Here is a 19,168-nt window from a genome sequence, read left to right on the forward strand (position 1 = left end):
TATGACGTTTGAAATAACACCTGCACTGCGTGTGCTGTCAAAATCTCTGCCTTCTTGACCTATTATACATACTTTACTCCTCGCTTCTTGGTTTGACTAGCTACTGGGAATTATTTTTCTCAGTAGTTACCAGTGGTAAAAAAAAACCCAGTAATTAGCACTGGTAACAACTTTGTGATAACTAGTGGGAATAACCCGAAATTTTGCTATCCGCCTCTTTATCGCTTGAATATGCAAGAGTGACAGAGATGTTAGATAACGAAATTTCGATTTTCTTCTTTCGCGATAGACCCTCAGATTGTGGTAGTGGCGCCCCCTACGCAAAGTTTCGCGTATTATTCCCTATAGGGTATTTGACTACTAGTCAAATCAGTTTCTTTTTTCGAACTGTCAAAACGATTTTGCTACTATGGAATTTATATGAAACACTAATAGCATGTGACGTCACAATCAAATAACCTAATCTTTATAGTTGTATACGCGTTTTAAAATAGAAGTTGTGTCTAAAATAATGGCCTGCGTAAGCTATTATCTCTTTAAACCCTTTGAACGCCAAGAACCCCCCTAAAGTGGTCGCTACTAGTCGTGCCCACAGCGCCAAGGACCACTATAGGGATTATGACGGACGCTGTCAAAGTAACCTTGACACTTTCAAGTAAAGAATAAAGATCACATTCGCTTGCTTTTGCCCGTTATTAGCGTGACAGTGACGTTTTTGTTTATGATGTAAAGCGTTCAAAAGGTTAATATACAATGAGCAATTTCCTTTCATTTGGACACTACATTGAAACTGCGTGAGACCTCTACCTAGTTTGCCAAAGCCGTAAATGCTACGCGCAAATTATTTGCGATCAAATAGAAATAAAACAATAAGTTACTGGATAATTTATTCATAAAAGCAAGATCTGTCGCCAAAACGTTTGACCCGCATTTTTGCATATGTACCCGGGGAGACAGCTCAACATTTCGCCATTATTTTCTTCCGCTATAAACAGGTTACATGTATCGTTTTTAGCCAACATCTGCCACTTCGTCAGTTGTCATAAAGGCGCTACAAGCAAGAAGACGCATTTAGAAATCGTCCTTATTGACATCCAATAAAGTTGTGCGGTTTGTCTTAAAACGTGACAAATGATATTGTAGTAGAACTCAAAAGGTATTTATTTAGAATATGTTGAGATCTCTCTACGTCTACGCTCTATCCTTAAAAATATCTACAACCTCCAAACTTATTTAAGTAAATATCACATCGTTCGAAGCACGGAGTAGGATGGAGATGGCAAGTGGGCGTTCCCGTCTATCCGACAGTTAGTAGCGACCGACTCACTTTATGCACAGACTATGCTCAGTTGTTGTGTAAACTTCATGCTCGAATGACATTCACGTCGTACGTACGCTCGTCTAACAAAAATTGATAATTAAATTTAAAATGCCGTATTGTGCAGTATTAAGCTGCAGAAATCACAGCGGTTTAAAAAATCTTTCACGTGGAGGTATTTCCTATTACTGGTGGTTATTTATTTAAATATAATCCGATAAATACGAAAAATCTGTTTCTATTGCATTATTTACGAATGTTCGTTAAGTAAATCTATATTTTATCAGTTAGAACTTAGAGTTCACAATCCTTTGTCACTATTCTTTACGTTTATCTGGAATATTCGCTATCCTACATGTCAAATAACTTCGCTACTCAGATGCTGCGCAATGTCGATATTTATATCGATAAAGTTAAAGTTACGATATTTCAAGTTTGATGTTTGGTAGTTCGGTAATAAATTATTATTTTAGACACGTTTCTAATTATTATTTGGGATAATCAATGTCTTAGTAAATATGGCAGCTCTGGTCATCAAGCACTAAGTTAAGTCGGGGTCATTTCATGGCAACCTTTCAAACCTTCGTATTCCTTTATATAAGTTTTTGTTTTATACACCTATCATATTTTCATCGTTAATATAATTAGACTAGGTACTTAATGCACTTATGCGTACAATGCATGCAATGTGCCATGAATAAACGTTTTATATTTTCTATTTCTTTATTATTAATTATTGTAGGTTACCACAAGATGCCGATATTAAAAATAAATGGGTCAATGCTACTGGGCAAGAAAATTAGTTTCCGCAAAAATATAGCACCATTTGCTAGGAGCATTTCTTAGAGAAAGATTTCTGGGGATAAAATTGCCATACATCTCATCTAGCGTCCACACGCCTAAAACTTAGTTACTAATTTAGTAATTATTAGTGACATTCGGGCTCACTTAATTAATAAAAAGTGTTCCGTACCACGCAAACTAGCGTGAAATATTGGAATTTTGCCGCCCCCCTTCCTGATTTGATAGGTCACAATCTTACAATCAAATCAAGTGGGATCGATGAGCCAGTTTCATGTATGCTTTCACACCATACAATTAATTTGACAATTTAATCAGGTTGTCCCGTCTAGATTGGCCTTAAATGCTGCTACAAGTAAATATATTGTTAAAGACGAATACTTACCTATGTAAGTAATTGCAGATTTGTGATCACAAAATAACAGCAATACCGAGTTAATAGACCTTTAAAGAACTATGATTTTATCTGTTTGACTTTAAGATATATTTAATGTTCACATTAATAATAATAATAATAAAAAAAGGATTCAGGGTTAGGTTGCCAGCTTCGGAGAGAGGGTGAAGTCATTTCTCACCTTCTGTACATGGATGACCTCAAGCTATTTGCGCCAAATAACCAAGACTTGATGGTGCTATTGAAAACCACAGAAGTTTTCAGTACCGCCATCAGAATGGAGTTTGGTGTCGATAAGTGTGCGGTTATGCATGTACAGCTGGGGGAGGTTGTAAATTCAACAAATTTACAACTTTCTGAGACAATGTCTTTCAGATCTATCTCTGAATCAGAAACCTATAAATACCTTGGTATGTCACAGTCGTTGGGTATTGAGGGCGAGGGTATTAGACGGTCGGTGAAGGAGCGCTTTTTCAGTCGGCTCACAAAAGTCCTTAACAGTCTTTTGTCAGGAGGCAATAAAGTGCGCGCCTTCAACGCCTGGGTAATGCCCATACTCATATACTCCTTTGGCATACTAAGGTGGACTCAGACCGAGCTGGACGCCCTGGATCGGTGGGTCCGTCTACTACTCACCACACACCGTATGCTACACCCACGCTCGTCAGTTATGAGATTGTACATCTCACGGAAGTGTGGAGGTCGAGGCTTCCTTAACGCCAAAGATCTCCACAACCGCGAGGTGTGCAATCTCAGGAATTATTTCCTTAACAACGAGTGTGGGATGCATCGTGATGTGGTGGCAGTGGACAGGCACTTCACGCCGCTCTCCTTGGCAAACGAGAACTGGCACAAACCTGTGGTACAAAGTGCTGCGGGCCGCAAGGCGGTATGGGAGAGTAAGGTGCTACACGGGCGGTTCTACAAGGCCCTCACGGGACCCGATGTAGACCTGCTCGCGTCGGTGAACTGGTTACGATTCGGGGACCTCTTCGGAGAAACAGAGGGTTTTGCCTGTGCAATTGCGGACGAAGTTATGATGACGAACAACTATCGGAAATATATCCTGAAGGACGGTACGGTCGACATTTGTCGGGCATGCCGCCGTCCCGGAGAGTCACTCAGGCATATCATTTCCGGTTGTTCTCATCTTGCTAACGGCGAGTACTTGCACAGACATAATCTCGTAGCCAGGATTATTCACCAGCAGCTTGCTCTTCTATACGGCCTTGTGGACTGCGAAGTACCGTACTACAAGTATTTACCTGTGCCAGTTCTCGAGAATGGTCGTGCCACGCTCTATTGGGATCGATCTATCATCACTGACAGGACTATTGTAGCCAATAAGCCTGACATTGTGATAATAGATCGATCGCAGCGCCGGGCCGTGCTCGTCGACATCACCATCCCCCATGATGAGAATCTCGTGAAAGCCGAGAAGGACAAGTCCAGTAAGTACCTAGACTTGGCTCACGAGATAACCGCCATGTGGGATGTTGATTCGACGATCATTGTCCCGATAGTCGTTTCAGCGAACGGTCTCATAGCGAAGAGTCTTGACCAACACCTTGAGAGACTCTCGCTAGGTGGTTGGATCAAGGGTCAGATGCAGAAGGCGGTTATCTTGGACACGGCGCGGATAGTCCGCCGGTTCCTCTCTCTGCGGCCCTGACCACCGGCAGCTTGGGCCTTGCCCCGCTGCCGGCGGTACCCTAGGTTAGGTTTTTTATAATGTGTTTATATATTTTTTGTAATGTTTTATAAGTGTTTTTGTATTTTACTTTTATATCCATATTATAAAAACCTAGCCTAAGATGAAAGATAAATAAAGAGAATAATAATAATAATATGTTTATTGCTTTCACATTGGTAAAATTACAGATGTTCTTAATCGATAATGTATCACAACATGACACCCTGTAAGGGTATTGCAATTTTATTATTTATTAACAACCTAGTTGGTCAATTAATAAGAAACAAATTTCTAGTTAGATATTTGTTGTACTGTACTACATATTATTTTTCATACAATCACGATTATCACTACCTATATTATAATCATAAATAAAGTATCATCTAAATGTGTATATGTGTATGTGTACATACGGTAATGAAATATCAATACCTAACTGAACACACAAATATCGATAAAACACTCCGATTACACTGTCCCCTCCCTATATCGAATGGAACGATGTTCCAACGGTTAGCTACTCGCAGGCGTGTAGAGATCTCGAAAACACCAGTGTAACGTGACCGTGAGATCCGTAACAAACCATGCGTAATTAGACCTTACTTATACTGGTTTTTTAGCCCTTTTCTCGCCTGTAATAAGTAAGTGATTTTAAAACTATAAAATAACGCCATCTGGTGTTGAGTAGTTGTATTAGGTGAACGTTGAGCGAGCTTTTGTGAGATGAATGAGATAATGAAAGAGTCGTATGTCATATAGCTTTGACATTATAATTTAAACCGTCACTCATGTAGCCTACAGTTGATATTCGTTCGAGAAATGTCCACCGGTAATAACTTTTTGGTATGGAAAGTTGCTACGAATCAGAGCAATTTTGTAAGTGTGTGACGTATTTTAACGTGGCTATGAATGTGTGAGTTTAGCGACACTGGTTTTCATACTAAATAGGAGTCATTTCACATCCACTAGTTTATTAATTCGTGGTTCGAAGCCTCCTTACTTACGGAGTCGATTTTATACGAAGAATTTAACTACGTTTTTTTACTTCGAAAATTAACATTGGTGGTAAGCATGGATTATATCGAATTTATTATTTGGCTAAATGTTACAAGTATGTGTTGTCTACTTTTTCCTGTTGCCACCGCCGCCCGCCACGATCATAGCTATGCGCATAAAGATGTTGAGGACGTCTAAGTAGACAGACACCGCCCTGTAAAAAAAGAAACGTACATTTTGACCGTATGAATAAATATTTCTTAGCTTTCTTCACTTAATATGTTATGTTAGAAATAAACCATAAAATTGTGCGCCCCTTCCCAAAACTACAGTCACATAGAAAGTAATCTTATAAAGCAATACATAGAAACAATTAAACAAAACCCGGTACTTTAACAGTGATTGCGTTGTTGTTGCGATTTTTAAGATTGCTTTAGAAGTTTGCGACTGCGTAGGTGCTTCAGAGGGGCGCATATTTTAAAAATGGTTTATCTTTAATCATGCAACCATGTTGCAATCCCAAATGAGGCGTTACAATTATGTACTTACGAGTTGATGGGATCGTAGGGCTGCATGCCGTACATAGGGTGCATCTCGGCTCGTTTGATAATGGCCTGCGAGTCGTAGAGGAGGAAACCGCTGAACACTATCAGACCACCGTACAAGCTCAGCGAATATAGACCTGAAAATATAAAATTACGTCGTCGTCTTTTCGGAAAGTAATTTATCATATGAAGATAGCAGTAGAAACTCGGGGCATTACCACTCCCTAAGTAGAGTGGGACGGTTTTTTCTTAGTTATTACCACTAGAAACAGGTGAGACAAATATTCATAAAAGTGGGACTAGTGGTTAATTCTTGATTTTGTGTTCTTCATGAACTATGCTGACCTAAATATTTACTCAGCTGATAAAAAATAGTGCAGGTACTGACCAGCGCCAAGCGCCGAGGTGGGCGGCAGGAACATGCCGGCGAGCGAGGCGGCGAACACGGCGCCGAGCCCCATGGCCAGCGGCGCGCGCATGTTCAGGAACTCGCCAGACGGAGCGCACACCGCCAGCGTGCTCAGCCCGCCCACTACGCCCGCTGTGTACCTGCACACACATATTCATAATTTGGTTAGTTTTAAACCTATTGAGGATCCCATTAATATAGTGTGTCAGTAGCATTATAAAAAAAACCGGCCAAGTGCGAGTCGGACTCGCGTTCCAAGGGTTCCGTACATTACACAATTTAAACAATGTGTTTTTTATGTGAAACGTAGGGGTCGGATCAAAAACTAAGTAATTAAGTACGACTCACGCTTGACTGCAATTTCTAATAGGTTTTCCTGTAATCTATAGATAAAGATCTATTTTGTGTATTTTTTTTTTCAAAATTTTTGACCCAGTAGTTTTTGAGATAAAGGTCATTTTTTGCCTATTTTCTTGAATAACTTCTGAATTGTTTATCCTAAAATTATAAAAAAAAGATATTTGAGGTTCGCACAATGAGCTCCTTCATTTGACATATAACACTATATAGTTTGAAAAACTTTATTTTTTAATTTTCTCATTTACCCCCCAAAAGTGGCCCCCATGTTTAAGATTCATTTGTTTATGTTACATGTCCGTCTTTGGGTCACAAACTTACATATGTATACCAAATTTCAACTTAATTGGTCCAGCTGTTTCGGAGAAAATAGGCTGTGACAGACAGACGGACAGACAGACAGATGCACAAGTGATCCTATAAGGGTTCCGTTTCTTCCTTTTGAGGTACGGAACCCTAAAAATTCGCTACATACAGGAAACCATAGGTCTATATCACAAGAAAATAAAATGAACATGTAAATTGAAATTAGGTTCCAAAGGAATATATAGGTAGATGGACGCACTAATTCCAACAGATAGTTTACCGTTAGCTGAATACAACTAATAGACCTGCAGCTTTGATCATATTTATTTACTTTACATTGTAAATAGACATTCTAATCAGACTGGGAATACTTAGACAAAACACTTTAATATTCATGTAAAAAAATAAACGATATCGTTTACTTTTTTAATGTGGCCATACTTTGCTTTGACCTGTCACTTTTGTCTGTGTCACACGTCATACGTCAAAATTGTGAAGTGAGGTTATGTACGTAGATTGCAATGCCGCTTTAAATTTTATTATCGCCGTTATAATTTTGTAATTTGTTATTGAGAAAGGAGTGACTGAAGCAGGAATAAACTTTAAATGTCGTTTCTTTGTTTACAGGTCGGTATTGTTAGTATTAGTACATACAGTGTGGGTTAAAATTAAACCGTGTATTATAAAATAATAAATCTTTGTTTACAGAGCAACACATGAAGTTATTCTTTGTTCCAATCCATATCAACAAGTGAAATCATCTTATATTCATATGAACAACTCAAATAACTTACCATGCAGCCCTCAAAAGGACAGGGCCTCCCAGGAAGCAGATAGGTGCAATTACTGCTCCCATGATGCCAGTGTGCACCATCCAGGCCAGTTGTTTAGGGCCAAACCCAGGCTTGTACTCCATGCCTCGCACCACCATGCCCGACCCAATCATGAGGCCCATGGTCATGATTATTGACTGGGAAATTACAAAACATTAATTGTGGTTTATAAACTTCTGAATCTGAAATATTAGTAGTAAGCATTACTGCTCTATAGCATTCCATACATGCGTTTACTTACTTAATAATATCAAGTTGTATGGGAGGTATGGTAAAACATATTGCTAATAAGTTTAAAACTTGCTTAAAATTTATTGGGCCCGAGATGCACTTGTAAGTTTTACTTACGTAAGTGGACAAAGCTATTTGTTAGAATGAGATACAGATATTCATCTCTCATTCTGTAGTATAGCTGTGTCCCTACTTATGTAAGTAAAACTTACAAGTGTATCTTGGGCCATAAGCTTATACCTTATAAATAAGTATACCCAAACTTCTTATAAATAGGTTTTTATGATTGCATGGAGTGAGCACTCTATGCTTACTTATTTCTCTATGGCATTACAGTGACAACAAAGGACATTGTATGTGCCAGTTAAGCCTAATAAGATTCTTTTTTTTTAAAGCAAGTGAAACACCCCTCATATAGAATAGTACAATACTATCAGATGCTATCAGGTGGACAGTTTATAACTTTGTTTGTCACTATCATTATACAAATCTAGCTACTAAAGTAAGATATTAAAGAACATGTTACTTTAGTCAGAATACTTACCATCCATCCATTTCGAGCAACAAGATTAAGGAGAGCAGGTGTCCTGAATACTGTGATAGCGCTCCCAGCTGTGATGACAAGTGAACCTGCGATGTATCCATAAGTCGTCTTGATGCGATCCTTGACATACTGTGGCCAGAGACTGAAAATGAGCAACTTGTTGAACCACATGGTTTAGACATGATATTAAGTTATTTTACAAAATTAAATGTTTAAAATGTTTCAAGCACATGTTCCTAGAATTATGCTTCAGCCCAGTATTTGGCAGCCATTCAATATTTAGCAGTTAGCACTTTTGGCTGATGTGGACATTATAGTTTAACCAAAATTGTCTGCATTACAATCAGGTTTTCAACCACTTGTGGGATTAGAAACTGTTTCTTAACATCTATTTTTGGGTTATTATCAGGTTTATATAAATATCAATGTAAGGAAACATGTTTCACAACAATTACAGCTGTTCTATTTATAGTCTCCTCTGTTGTTTTCGATTAGGTTTGTTTACAGACAAGATATAAATAAACTCAAACAAACAACTCACTGTGCCTCCTGCAAGGTGCCTGGTTTGACGCCTGTACCATAGTAACACAGAGCACCTAGACCAACAGCTGATGCACCAGCCAGAGCCCCTTTTCCAATGCCGAAAGCTAAAAGTTCAAGAGTAGTTCATATATTAAGTCAAATATTCATGTTGTGCATATCTGGAATAAACAGGAAGGAAGATTCCGCACTTACCGTTAGGACCTGCAGGGGCCATTAACCTTTCCCACAGGGTCGGTTGAGTCCTGGTCGCAACGCGGGAGCGCGGCTCGCGTGCGTAGTTTCTAATAGTGATAACATAATTCTTGGGCACCAATTTTTGTGGAACCGGTGATTTTAGAACTTGGGTTATAGTGGCCGACGAACGAGCAACACACATGCGAGACAACATCGTGATGCAAGATGCAACCTGCATGAAATAAGAATAGATCAATCAAATTTTCACCATAAACTGACGTAAGGCCGAGAAATTTCTCAGTGAAAGAAAACTTACGTGTATGTTTCCACAGATATTAACACAGGGTTTAAGTGTTTTAAAATATTAGACAAAAACTGTTAATTGTCGCGGCGTAGTATATTGTTTGACGGCTCACTATCCGGCTGCTGTTTGTGAAACAAAACAAGTGATGGAAAAACTTGCGATTTATCTTGCGGGTGTAGTCTAGAAAATACTGACATTAGTGACATTTAATGACATTACTAACGCCTTACTGACGCAATATCGACCAATAGCAAACTTGATAAAGGGGTTTTACAGTTTTTCTTAAGGGTCCTCCACACTCGTGCGTGAATCGCGGAGCCAAGCCGCGAACGCGAGTGTGGAGTCTAGTTCACTAATCAGCGAAATCGACTCCACACTCGCGTTCGCAGCTTCGCACCGCGTAGTCTGGAGCGAACTTTATACAAAAACATGCTTGTGGTGCTTGTGGCTGACATATAGTTGGTCAAACCAAATTGGCAGTAAATAAGAACAAAAAAAACTATACTCATCCTTTTCTTTTGGGTGCTAGTACTAGTGTAAGACAAGATAGTATGATTCTCGCTATCTATGTTTGAAATGAGACAGTCCTTTGACAAAATATTAAATAAATATTTGCTTAAATATTCCCTTTTTTTTTCCTAAAATAAGCTGTCAAAGTTGTCAATCTCACATGCTCAACTCAACACGACACGAGGTCCTCGTGGTGTATCACCTTGTTATTATTACAATAAATAATTGAAACATGAAGAAAGAAAGAAAAAGAAAAAAAGAAAAGAAACCAGTGAAAATTCCAGATGTTGAGGAAGACGGAGAATCAGGTTAGAATACACAAACTAACTTTAAAACGCTTAATTTTTGTTAACAAATTTTATTACTATTCCGCGGTTTGCAGATTTTAGTGAAGAAATGGCCCCAGAGACGCATAAAAAATTCATTGCGAAGAATGGAAAGACAAAAAAACATGTGAAAACTCCGGATGAAGAAGAAGAGTCAGGTTAGACAACAGTAACTTACTTTTCAACCGCACCCGTTAGCTCCCACCGGCGCAATATGACCTAACCTAAGTCCTAATTTCCTTTTAAAAGAACACATTCAAGTCGAATTTTGAACTATAATGAAATAAAAGAAGGTATTCAAAACTGCAAAAATGACTGTTGGACTTAAGAGGGTAAAGTCACGGAATTTCATAGAAAATATATAGGGTAGGTGTGTCAGATTTCGTCCACTTCGGAGATGCCAACTGAAATGCGAAAAAAAAATCCTAATAGTACTCTTACTTAAATGTGTTATATTTGTTTGTATTGTTTATATTGTCTATTTTAGGTTAATATTACTTGACCTTAAATAATATATTACGGTTTATTTTATAAAAAATATAATTTGTAAGTGTTATTTTAGTTTCCAATGAGCTAGTTTTTGTCCACGTATGAGCTAGTTTCCGACCACTGCATTATTGTTAAAACTTTAATTTGCTACTTGCAAAATATAATTTTTATGTTGATAGATCTATTGTTTAGTCATTAAGGATTGCAATAAGTCCAAAATTGTATGGTGAGGTAGGTTTATATTTAAATTATATGCAATTATTTGTGGCAACTCCGTCAAGTGGACGGAAACTGGCACTGGACGGTATCTGGCATATTATTATTATTATTTAAGCTTTGTTTGTTCTACAGTCAAGTTTTTTTCTTGTTTTTGTGTTTTTACTTTGGCTTTGTTTTGGGGCTGACTGCAGATCCCAACTGCTGGGTAAAAGCCTCCTCACTTTTTCTCCACTCATCCCTGTCTTGGGCTTTTTGGAGCCAGTCTTTTCCTGCGACGGAGGAGATGTCGTCTATCCATTTCTTTTTGGGCCTTCCTGAGCGCCTCCGTCCTACAGGTCCAGTCCACTTTGTTGCTTCCAGTGTCCATCTTTTGTCCCGATATCTGGATACATGACCTGCCCATTGCCATTTTAGATGAAGAGTTTGTTGAAGAGCGTCTGTAAGTTTGGTCTTTTGACGTATTATTTCGCTTCTAATTTTCTGTATTTTTCTTATATTTAATAGACTTCTCTCCATCGATCTTTGACAGGTCGTTATAGCTTTACGCACTTTATTTGTGTATGTCCAAGTTTGGCTTCCGTAAGTTAGACTTGGCAGGATACAGGTGTCCATAACGATTTTCTTGTGGGCTATGCTGTATTCGCCTTTCAGGATTTCCTTCTGGGACCAAAACTTTTTCCAGGCTGTGTTTATGCGTCTGTCCACTTCTTCCTCGTTGTTAGATGGGCTAAAGGATATGTGTTTTCCCAAGTAAATGTATTCATTAACATAATCAATTTCAGTCCCTGCCACATTTATTGATCTTCTTCGACTGTTGGTCATAGCTTTTGTCTTAGATGTGTTCATGTGCAGTCCTACTTTCTTGCTCTCCTTGTCAAGGGTATTCATCATGTCTTCTAGTTGGGTCGCAGATTCTGCAAAGATTATAATATAATATAATATAGTATCTGGCATACCTACCCTAATAAGTTAAATTTAAAGGTTATTAAGTTTTGAAGTGGATTAACCCTTCGTATGCCTTTGTCATAAACTTGCTACTATTAATAACCTTGAATTTTTTTAATTAGTAATGTTTTTGTATAAGCAATAAAATAAAGTACTAACAATTAAATAAAACCTATAAGAATAAAACCGTGAAATTGTAAATTAAAGGCCCAATTGTGTGGTACATATACGGGACAAGGCATATGAAAGGTTAATCGTTTTCCCAATAAACCCTGAATGTTATTACTATTAGGGGTTTCCAGATTCTGATGAAGAAATGGACCCAGAGACCCATAAGAAATCTCTGGAAAAGCTGAAAAAGATAGATCCAGACTTTTACAACTTCCTGGAGGAGAATGATGAGAACTTGCTGAACTTTGGGGTGGAGTCGGGAGATGAGGGGTCGGATGGAGAGGATCAGAAGGATGACGATGATGTTGTGCACAAGCCAGGACCTCTGCAGGCTGACAGTGATGAGAGTGACTTTGAGGTTAGTCACACAAACCAACAAAATCTAAAAGGATTGTAAAGATTTGTTTTGTTAAATATACCATTAATCATCTGCCTAGCATGCTGGTAGTGTCTTTTCATATCAAACTGGTATATTGAAATCATATCTTAGCTATGAGCAGCTGTTTAATTTTGTCTCCAAGTCTTGAATATTTCAAATTTATGTAGGTGTAATGTTTACTGCAGAACTAAATTAATTTGTGTTATTTTGGCCAGTTTTTAGGATTCCGTACCCAAAGGGTAAAAACGGGACCCTATTACTAAGAATTCACTGTCCGTCTGTCTGTCTGTCACCAGGCTGTATCTCATAAACCGTGATAGCTAGACAGTTGAAATTTTCACAGATGATGTATTTCTGTTGCCGCTATAATAACAAATACTAAAAACAGAATAAAATAAATATTTAAGTGGGGCTCCTGGGGCGCTGGAATACAACAAACGCGATTTTTTTGCCGTTTTTTACATAGCGGTACGGAACCCTTAGTGCGCGAGTCCGGCTCGCACTTGGCCGGTTTTTTAACTTCCTTTATTATATCTTTAAATAAATGCGTCTGTTATAGGAGGAAGTTGAAGTCAGAGGAAAAATCACACTCAAGATGGTGGCAGAATGGCAGGAAGAATTACAAAGTGAAAAGAAAATCAAAATTGCAACACTTAACTCTGTCATCAAAGCTTTCAATGCGGCCATGTTGAGAGCCACAAGTGATGATGGGACATCCAAGGGAGAGTACAAAGTGGAAGGTATATATTTTTTTGCAGCCTTGTCTCTAGTTATAATTCCCCGCCCACAATACAATACGGCCTCCTAGCCTAGTCCCGGGTTCGAATCCTAGTAAGGGCATTTATTTGTGTGTTCTTCACAGAGATTTGTTCCTCAGTTATGGATGTTTTCTATGTTATTTGAGCCACTGAAAACCTGAGACACCCCAAGTATTTTTTTTTTATTTGAACTCATTTTGAGTATTTATTCTTTATTGCTTGTAAAAATTTGACATGTAGAAGTGCCCCTGTGGCCTATTATATACCTAGCATGAGATAAAACTTATAATGTTATTCATTGATTGATGCGCTACAAGCCTTAATTTGCTGTTTATCTTAATCTGGCATTTTTACTAATGAATGATTTTGTTTGTTTATTAATGTACTTGAAAGAAAGGGATAAAACAAATTAACTAATTGCGGCTTGCAAAGTTTTATGAATAAGGGGGTAAGAAACTGTCAGGAACAGAAACAACCAATCAATACCAGTATCTAAACATTGAATTTTGTGTTTCAGGCTCATCAGTATTCAATGCAGTTATTCAAATGTGTGTGCTATATCTCCCTGCTGCAATAAAAAAATATCTCGGAATGGAGCAGTCAGGCAAGGATCCTCAGAAGTGCAAACATTTTGTCAAAATAAAGGCTCCTCTAGTGGCCTATCTAAATGATTTGCTTAAGCTTCTTGGTGGAGTTACGTCTGAGAATATACTTACAGTGCTACTTAAGCATTTGCACCAGATGTCAGTCTATGTTGCCTGTTTTGCCAGAATATCCAAACATGCTTTGAAGAAGCTGATCACCCTGTGGAGTAGAGGGGAGGAAACTGTAAGAGTGCTGGCTTTCTTGTGTATCCTTAGAATCACAAGAAACCAGCAGGCAAACTTACTTGACCTTGTGCTGAAAGCCATGTACATGACTTATGTGAAGAACTGCAAGTTTGTGAGTCCCACTACTTGGCCAAGTATCAATTTCATGAGGAGATCTTTAGTGGAGATGTTCACTTTGGATTTGAATGTGTCATACCAGCATGTTTTCCTGTACATCCGTCAGTTGGCTATTCATTTGAGAAACGCTATTGTTGTCCAAAAAGTAGAGAACAGGCAAGCGGTGTACAACTGGCAGTTTGTAAACTCGCTGCACTTGTGGGCGGACTTGCTGGGGGCCACCACCAATAAGGCTCAGCTACAGCCATTGGTCTACCCTCTGGTGATGGTTATTACGAACACCATCAAGCTGGTGCCAACACATCAATATTATCCAGTCAGATTCCACTGTGTTGAAATATTGATACATTTATCAAAAGAATCCAACACATTTATACCTATACTACCTTTTCTGTTAGAGGTGAGATTGACAAATTCATATTACTCTTAGTATTTAATTATAGATTACTTTTCTATCTTGAATGAAATTACATACATGTTTATGAGAACTTGTTCAGGTGCCTCTGATAGCAGGAATATTTGATAATTGTTGTTTTATTAGAACATTATAACTAATCTTCTTTTCTAGGTATTAACATCATATGACTTCAACAAAAAGCACAAGAAAGTTTCCATGAAGCCACTGGACTTGTCTTGTGTGCTCCGGCTAGCCAAGTCGCAGCTCATGGAAAATGGATTCAAGGATTCCGTTATTGAGCGGATTTATGGGTTACTGCTGGAGTATATGGCTAATCAGTCGCATTCCATCGCCTTTCCCGATCTTTCTCTGCTTGCTATCATACAGGTTAGTTAATCTACGTTTTAGTTTTACCTTTAACAGTATACGAGAATACCCGAAAGGAGGAGTTTCGCACCCCTGCCATTGTAGGTAAAATCCATCACACGCGTCCACGCCATTTCGCGTTGCTCATACTATTTTTCATCATTAATCCGTTCTCCCGCTCCGCGCGACCGCACCAGCTAGCGGGCGCCAATAGCCATCAATTCACTTTACAAAATTATTGTATTGTCATCTGTAGGTATTACATTATACTTAAAACTTTCAAATCAATGAAACTATTGGAAGTAGCTAGAAATCTACTTGCAATGTTTTATAATTACATTGTTACTTATTTTATTATTACACTAAATATAACTCATGGTAAAAATGCTAATTAACAACTAAGTTTACTTAAATCTTATTTCTTCGACAGATAAAACAGTTCCTGAAGACCTGTTCAGTCTCCAACTACACTAAAAAGCTCCGCCAGTTACTTGAAAAAATAGAGGAGAACTGTAGATTCATTGAACGCGAAAGGTCCAAGGTCAGCTTTTCACTGAGCGACAGTAAACTGGTAGCGGCGTGGGAAACCAACATCAGCACAAGAGGAACACCTCTGCAAACATTCTATGAGAACTGGAGCAAGATCAATAAGATACAGAAGAGGAAGAAAGTGACCAAGAATGATGACATTGCTGGAGAATTACCCATGATAAAGAGACCGAAGTTATCAGAGGATGCTAATACTAAACCCAAGAATGAGGGACCAACGGAACTGTTCCCGTCTGACAGTGAGGATGAAAAAGACCATTTCCAACTGGAAGATGATGATGAGCCGCCGCGTAAAAAGAAAATCAAGAAGAAGCAATCTAAAAAGAAGAAGTCTAACAAAAAAGCGTCCGTCGATGACATCGATGATATACCAGGCGGTGATGACGTAGTGCAAGATTTTAGTGTTAATGACTGGTAATAAAGTTGACATACATATATTCATTTACTTGTGTTTATTCCTATTTATTAGTTATCAATACCATAGAATTCTTCATTCTGTTCAATGGTAGAGTAGATAGTCTACAACTGAGGTAGTATGGTTGAAGTCAGCTATCTGACCGGTGGCGAGAAAGTGACTAGCGATAGAAATACATAAATCAGCCACTATCAGACGAGGCCAGGATGATGTGCAAGCTATGTATACTTAAAAATAATGTAGTGGTGCAGGTAATACTGCACTACTACATTATTACTATAGATATCAGTACGGGGGTGACATCGTCACTGAGTGACGAAACCCCATCCTCTAAAAAAAAAATACAAATCGCTCAGCCATTCCCTTCTTGTTACTCCTAGGTCGGACAGCTGCCTAATGTAATTGTATAATATGTACATCATATATGGCTGCAGTCAAAAAACAGAATTTATATCTCCCTTCGAAATCACATTAAAACGGTAGAAACTGTTAGGTTATGATGAACCTTTACGTTGTTTGCCTTTATACAGGCCGCAGCCCCACCCTGTTTATTTTACTCTTTTGATCAGTAAAAGACAAAAATGTGCTAAAATATATGTATAATATTATTTATAATAATAACAATAGGAAAGTAAATAAATAATAGAAAAGTCACGGGATTCCTTGCAGGAAGTAAGTCCACTGAGCGCGCGGCTCCGGCGGCTCGAGACTCTCGATGGTGAGGCAGCCGGTCGGCGTGCCGCCCACCCACTTATCGCTCAGGTACACTAACACCTTCGTATCCTATATTATTGCACATGTCTCAGTTATATGATTTTATTGCTCGCTCAGGTACAATCGCTATAAGATGTACATCCAGTACATCAGACCTGCTAGCATGAGTTGCATTCTCGCGCGCGACTCCATACATCTAGCGCCACTTCAAGTATGGACTCGCGCGCGAGAACGCAACTCATGCTAGACGCTAGACCACCAGAGCGGCCAAGGTGCTCACCAAAACCCACAAGTTCAGACCCATAGGGAACCGTACTACTTACTAAAATAAATTAAAGGGTCGGAAACGCGCATGTAATATACCTGGTGTTGCAGGCGTCCATAGGCTACGGTGACTGCTTACCATCAGGCGGGCCGTATGCTTGTTTGCCACCGACGCGGCATTAAAAAAAATAAGGTCCTATAAAGGAAGTGACTAAGGCAGTTATTCTCAAGATGTGCTCCGCGGACCCCTAGGGCTCCCCGCAAATCCTGTGGGGGTTCCACAAGAAAAAGCGAAAACAAATCAATAACCAGCTCTTCTATATCTCTGGTTCACAGTTAAATAGCGACGAACGACCTTTTTTATTTGGGGCTCCGTCAAATATTTCACTTTCCAAAAGGGTTCAAAAAAGTTTGAGAACCGCTGGACTAAAGTAAGGTTAAAGTTAAGTATCGTCAAAATTTACCTTTTTAGATTGTATCATTTCGACAGGATTTTTAACGTAAAATTCCTGTTTATCGATTGACATCTTAAACGTTCTGTTGTCCATAAATATGTTTTTGAACGATATCGTTGCGAAACCACCCGCCATAATTTCAAATGGCCCCTGAGGCTTTGGTACGTTTGCCGTTCCCTTTATGTGATATCTGAAAAAGATTTCAAAAAAAGGTACAACATTTCGATATAAGGTATGTAGGTAAGTACATATACCTACAATTAATAAGGTTCGGTATCATTTCGCTCTGTAAACAATCCCTTTAGTTTCTGCTGCTCCGATATAAATACAATGCTGCGCGAAGCTGTGCGGCGTAAGCGCCATCGACAATATGGTCCCTTTTCATAGAAAATGCCCCATATTTTTTTGTGATGTCCTTCCAACTCCCCGAAAAATAGTCCGGTCTTACCCGGGTAGGAATACCTTAGTAATTCACGCAGGTAACAACATGAAAACGAATTCAAAATTGTTTACTGTATTGTATTTGCACTTACATGAATTCTCCGGCGTCCGGCGAATCAAACGAAACCGTGCATTGTTGAAGCCCAACTTCGGTCGGCTCGAACCACACGAGGAACTTGCCCTTTTCGAACGGACCCAGGAAATACTCTTTGTCAGTCGTGATTGATGGATGAGTGACCTTAAAAAACGGTAAAACGTAGGTACTTTGGGTATCTACTGATTTTTTTTATTCCATTTGCTGTGGACAGGCCCAGGGAGACTGGCCAGAACATATTAAGGTATCTATCTATACAAGGTGTAACAGAAATAGTGGGGATCCGTTTAAGGGCATATTCGGTATCGTATTCTGATAAGGAAAAAACCGGACAAGTGCGAGTCGGACTCGCCCACCGAGGGTTCCGTACTTTTTAGTATTTGTTGTCTATCACGGTTTATGACATACAGCCTGGTGACAGACAGACGGACAGCAGTCTTAGTAATTTTTTTTTGACGTAAAAACAATATTTTTTTTCTATGGGACAGGTCATGCCAGTCGGCCAACGCGCCATACAAGGCTTTAAGTCAAGGCAAATATGACCTTAAACGGAACTCCACTATTTTTATTACATCCTGTATGGTGAGTAATATTCAAAATCTACTTACCTACCTTTAATCTATCCTATACCTAATTGTATTGAATCTAGAGTAAAGAATTAGAGTAGAGTAAAAGATTTCAGGATATAATTTTTAAAGAAATCACTCCAATAATAATAAAAAAACAGTAATATTTTATAACTTCGCCTACGGCAAATAAATCCACGGATCGCTAGCAGAAAGAGAAAAGAAAAAGTTAACATGTAAAAAAAATAAAACAAGTTTTTCGTGAAAATATTTTAGCGTTTTTTTTTTAGATTCCTAAAACTGGTGATTACCACTGCGGTCAGCTCTTCTCAAAAGTGTACCTCCAACGGCTCCAACTAGGGGAACATTTGCCCGAAATCCGATATTTCAAGTAAAACGCTACTAAGCTTACTCACTTCGCTTGTGAAGACCGCTTTGACGGAACTCCTGTTCTGTACTCGAAGCCTCATCGGGACCCGCGTGCCGATCGGCGTGTCTATCTCTAGCTCCTTAGCCTTGGCTGGCAAGCACTTCAGTATCATCTTGTACATGTATGTTCCGACGAAATTGTTGGAAATCTCCAAGTACTCCTCGCTTTCGCCAACTACCAATGGCGAGTAGGACATTACGAGTGGTGCCTGAAATAGATGAGCATATTATACAAAGCGTTCGTTAACAGTTGGTTCACACCGGGGTTTTGCAGTCATTTAGTACA

The 19,168-nt window shown here is 38.9% G+C and overlaps 3 protein-coding genes across 3 annotated transcripts in view; 1 reads left to right on the forward strand and 2 right to left on the reverse strand.

Annotated features, from left to right (window-relative positions):
* Positions 1-5,176: 5,176 nt before the first annotated feature.
* LOC134741078 (growth hormone-inducible transmembrane protein-like) lies at positions 5,177-9,640 on the reverse strand. Its single transcript, XM_063673843.1, has 8 exons — positions 9,461-9,640; positions 9,163-9,376; positions 8,969-9,074; positions 8,428-8,569; positions 7,614-7,789; positions 6,136-6,296; positions 5,752-5,884; positions 5,177-5,416 (listed from the first exon to the last, which is right to left on the reverse strand). The coding sequence occupies exons 2-8, from the start codon at positions 9,356-9,358 to the stop codon at positions 5,329-5,331; spliced, it is 1,002 nt and encodes a 333-aa protein (XP_063529913.1). The 5' UTR covers positions 9,359-9,376; positions 9,461-9,640; the 3' UTR covers positions 5,177-5,328.
* Positions 9,641-10,101: 461 nt separating this feature from the next.
* LOC134741051 (nucleolar complex protein 2 homolog) lies at positions 10,102-15,940 on the forward strand. Its single transcript, XM_063673807.1, has 7 exons — positions 10,102-10,266; positions 10,341-10,442; positions 12,240-12,466; positions 13,047-13,227; positions 13,763-14,592; positions 14,761-14,976; positions 15,386-15,940. The coding sequence occupies exons 1-7, from the start codon at positions 10,191-10,193 to the stop codon at positions 15,920-15,922; spliced, it is 2,169 nt and encodes a 722-aa protein (XP_063529877.1). The 5' UTR covers positions 10,102-10,190; the 3' UTR covers positions 15,923-15,940.
* Positions 15,941-16,509: 569 nt separating this feature from the next.
* The window catches only part of LOC134740686 (hydrocephalus-inducing protein homolog), a 70,359-nt gene continuing 67,700 nt past the window's right edge, over positions 16,510-19,168 (reverse strand). Inside the window, exons 77-80 of the mRNA XM_063673246.1 lie at positions 18,870-19,091; positions 17,886-18,031; positions 17,362-17,542; positions 16,510-16,702 (exon numbers count right to left, since the gene is read on the reverse strand). Of these exons, the coding sequence (XP_063529316.1) occupies positions 16,571-16,702; positions 17,362-17,542; positions 17,886-18,031; positions 18,870-19,091 (681 nt within the window). The 3' untranslated portion in view covers positions 16,510-16,570. The remainder of the gene's footprint in view (positions 16,703-17,361; positions 17,543-17,885; positions 18,032-18,869; positions 19,092-19,168) is intronic.

Source organism: Cydia strobilella, chromosome 4, assembly GCF_947568885.1.
Source record: "Cydia strobilella chromosome 4, ilCydStro3.1, whole genome shotgun sequence".
In the NCBI taxonomy this organism is placed as follows: domain Eukaryota; kingdom Metazoa; phylum Arthropoda; class Insecta; order Lepidoptera; family Tortricidae; genus Cydia; species Cydia strobilella.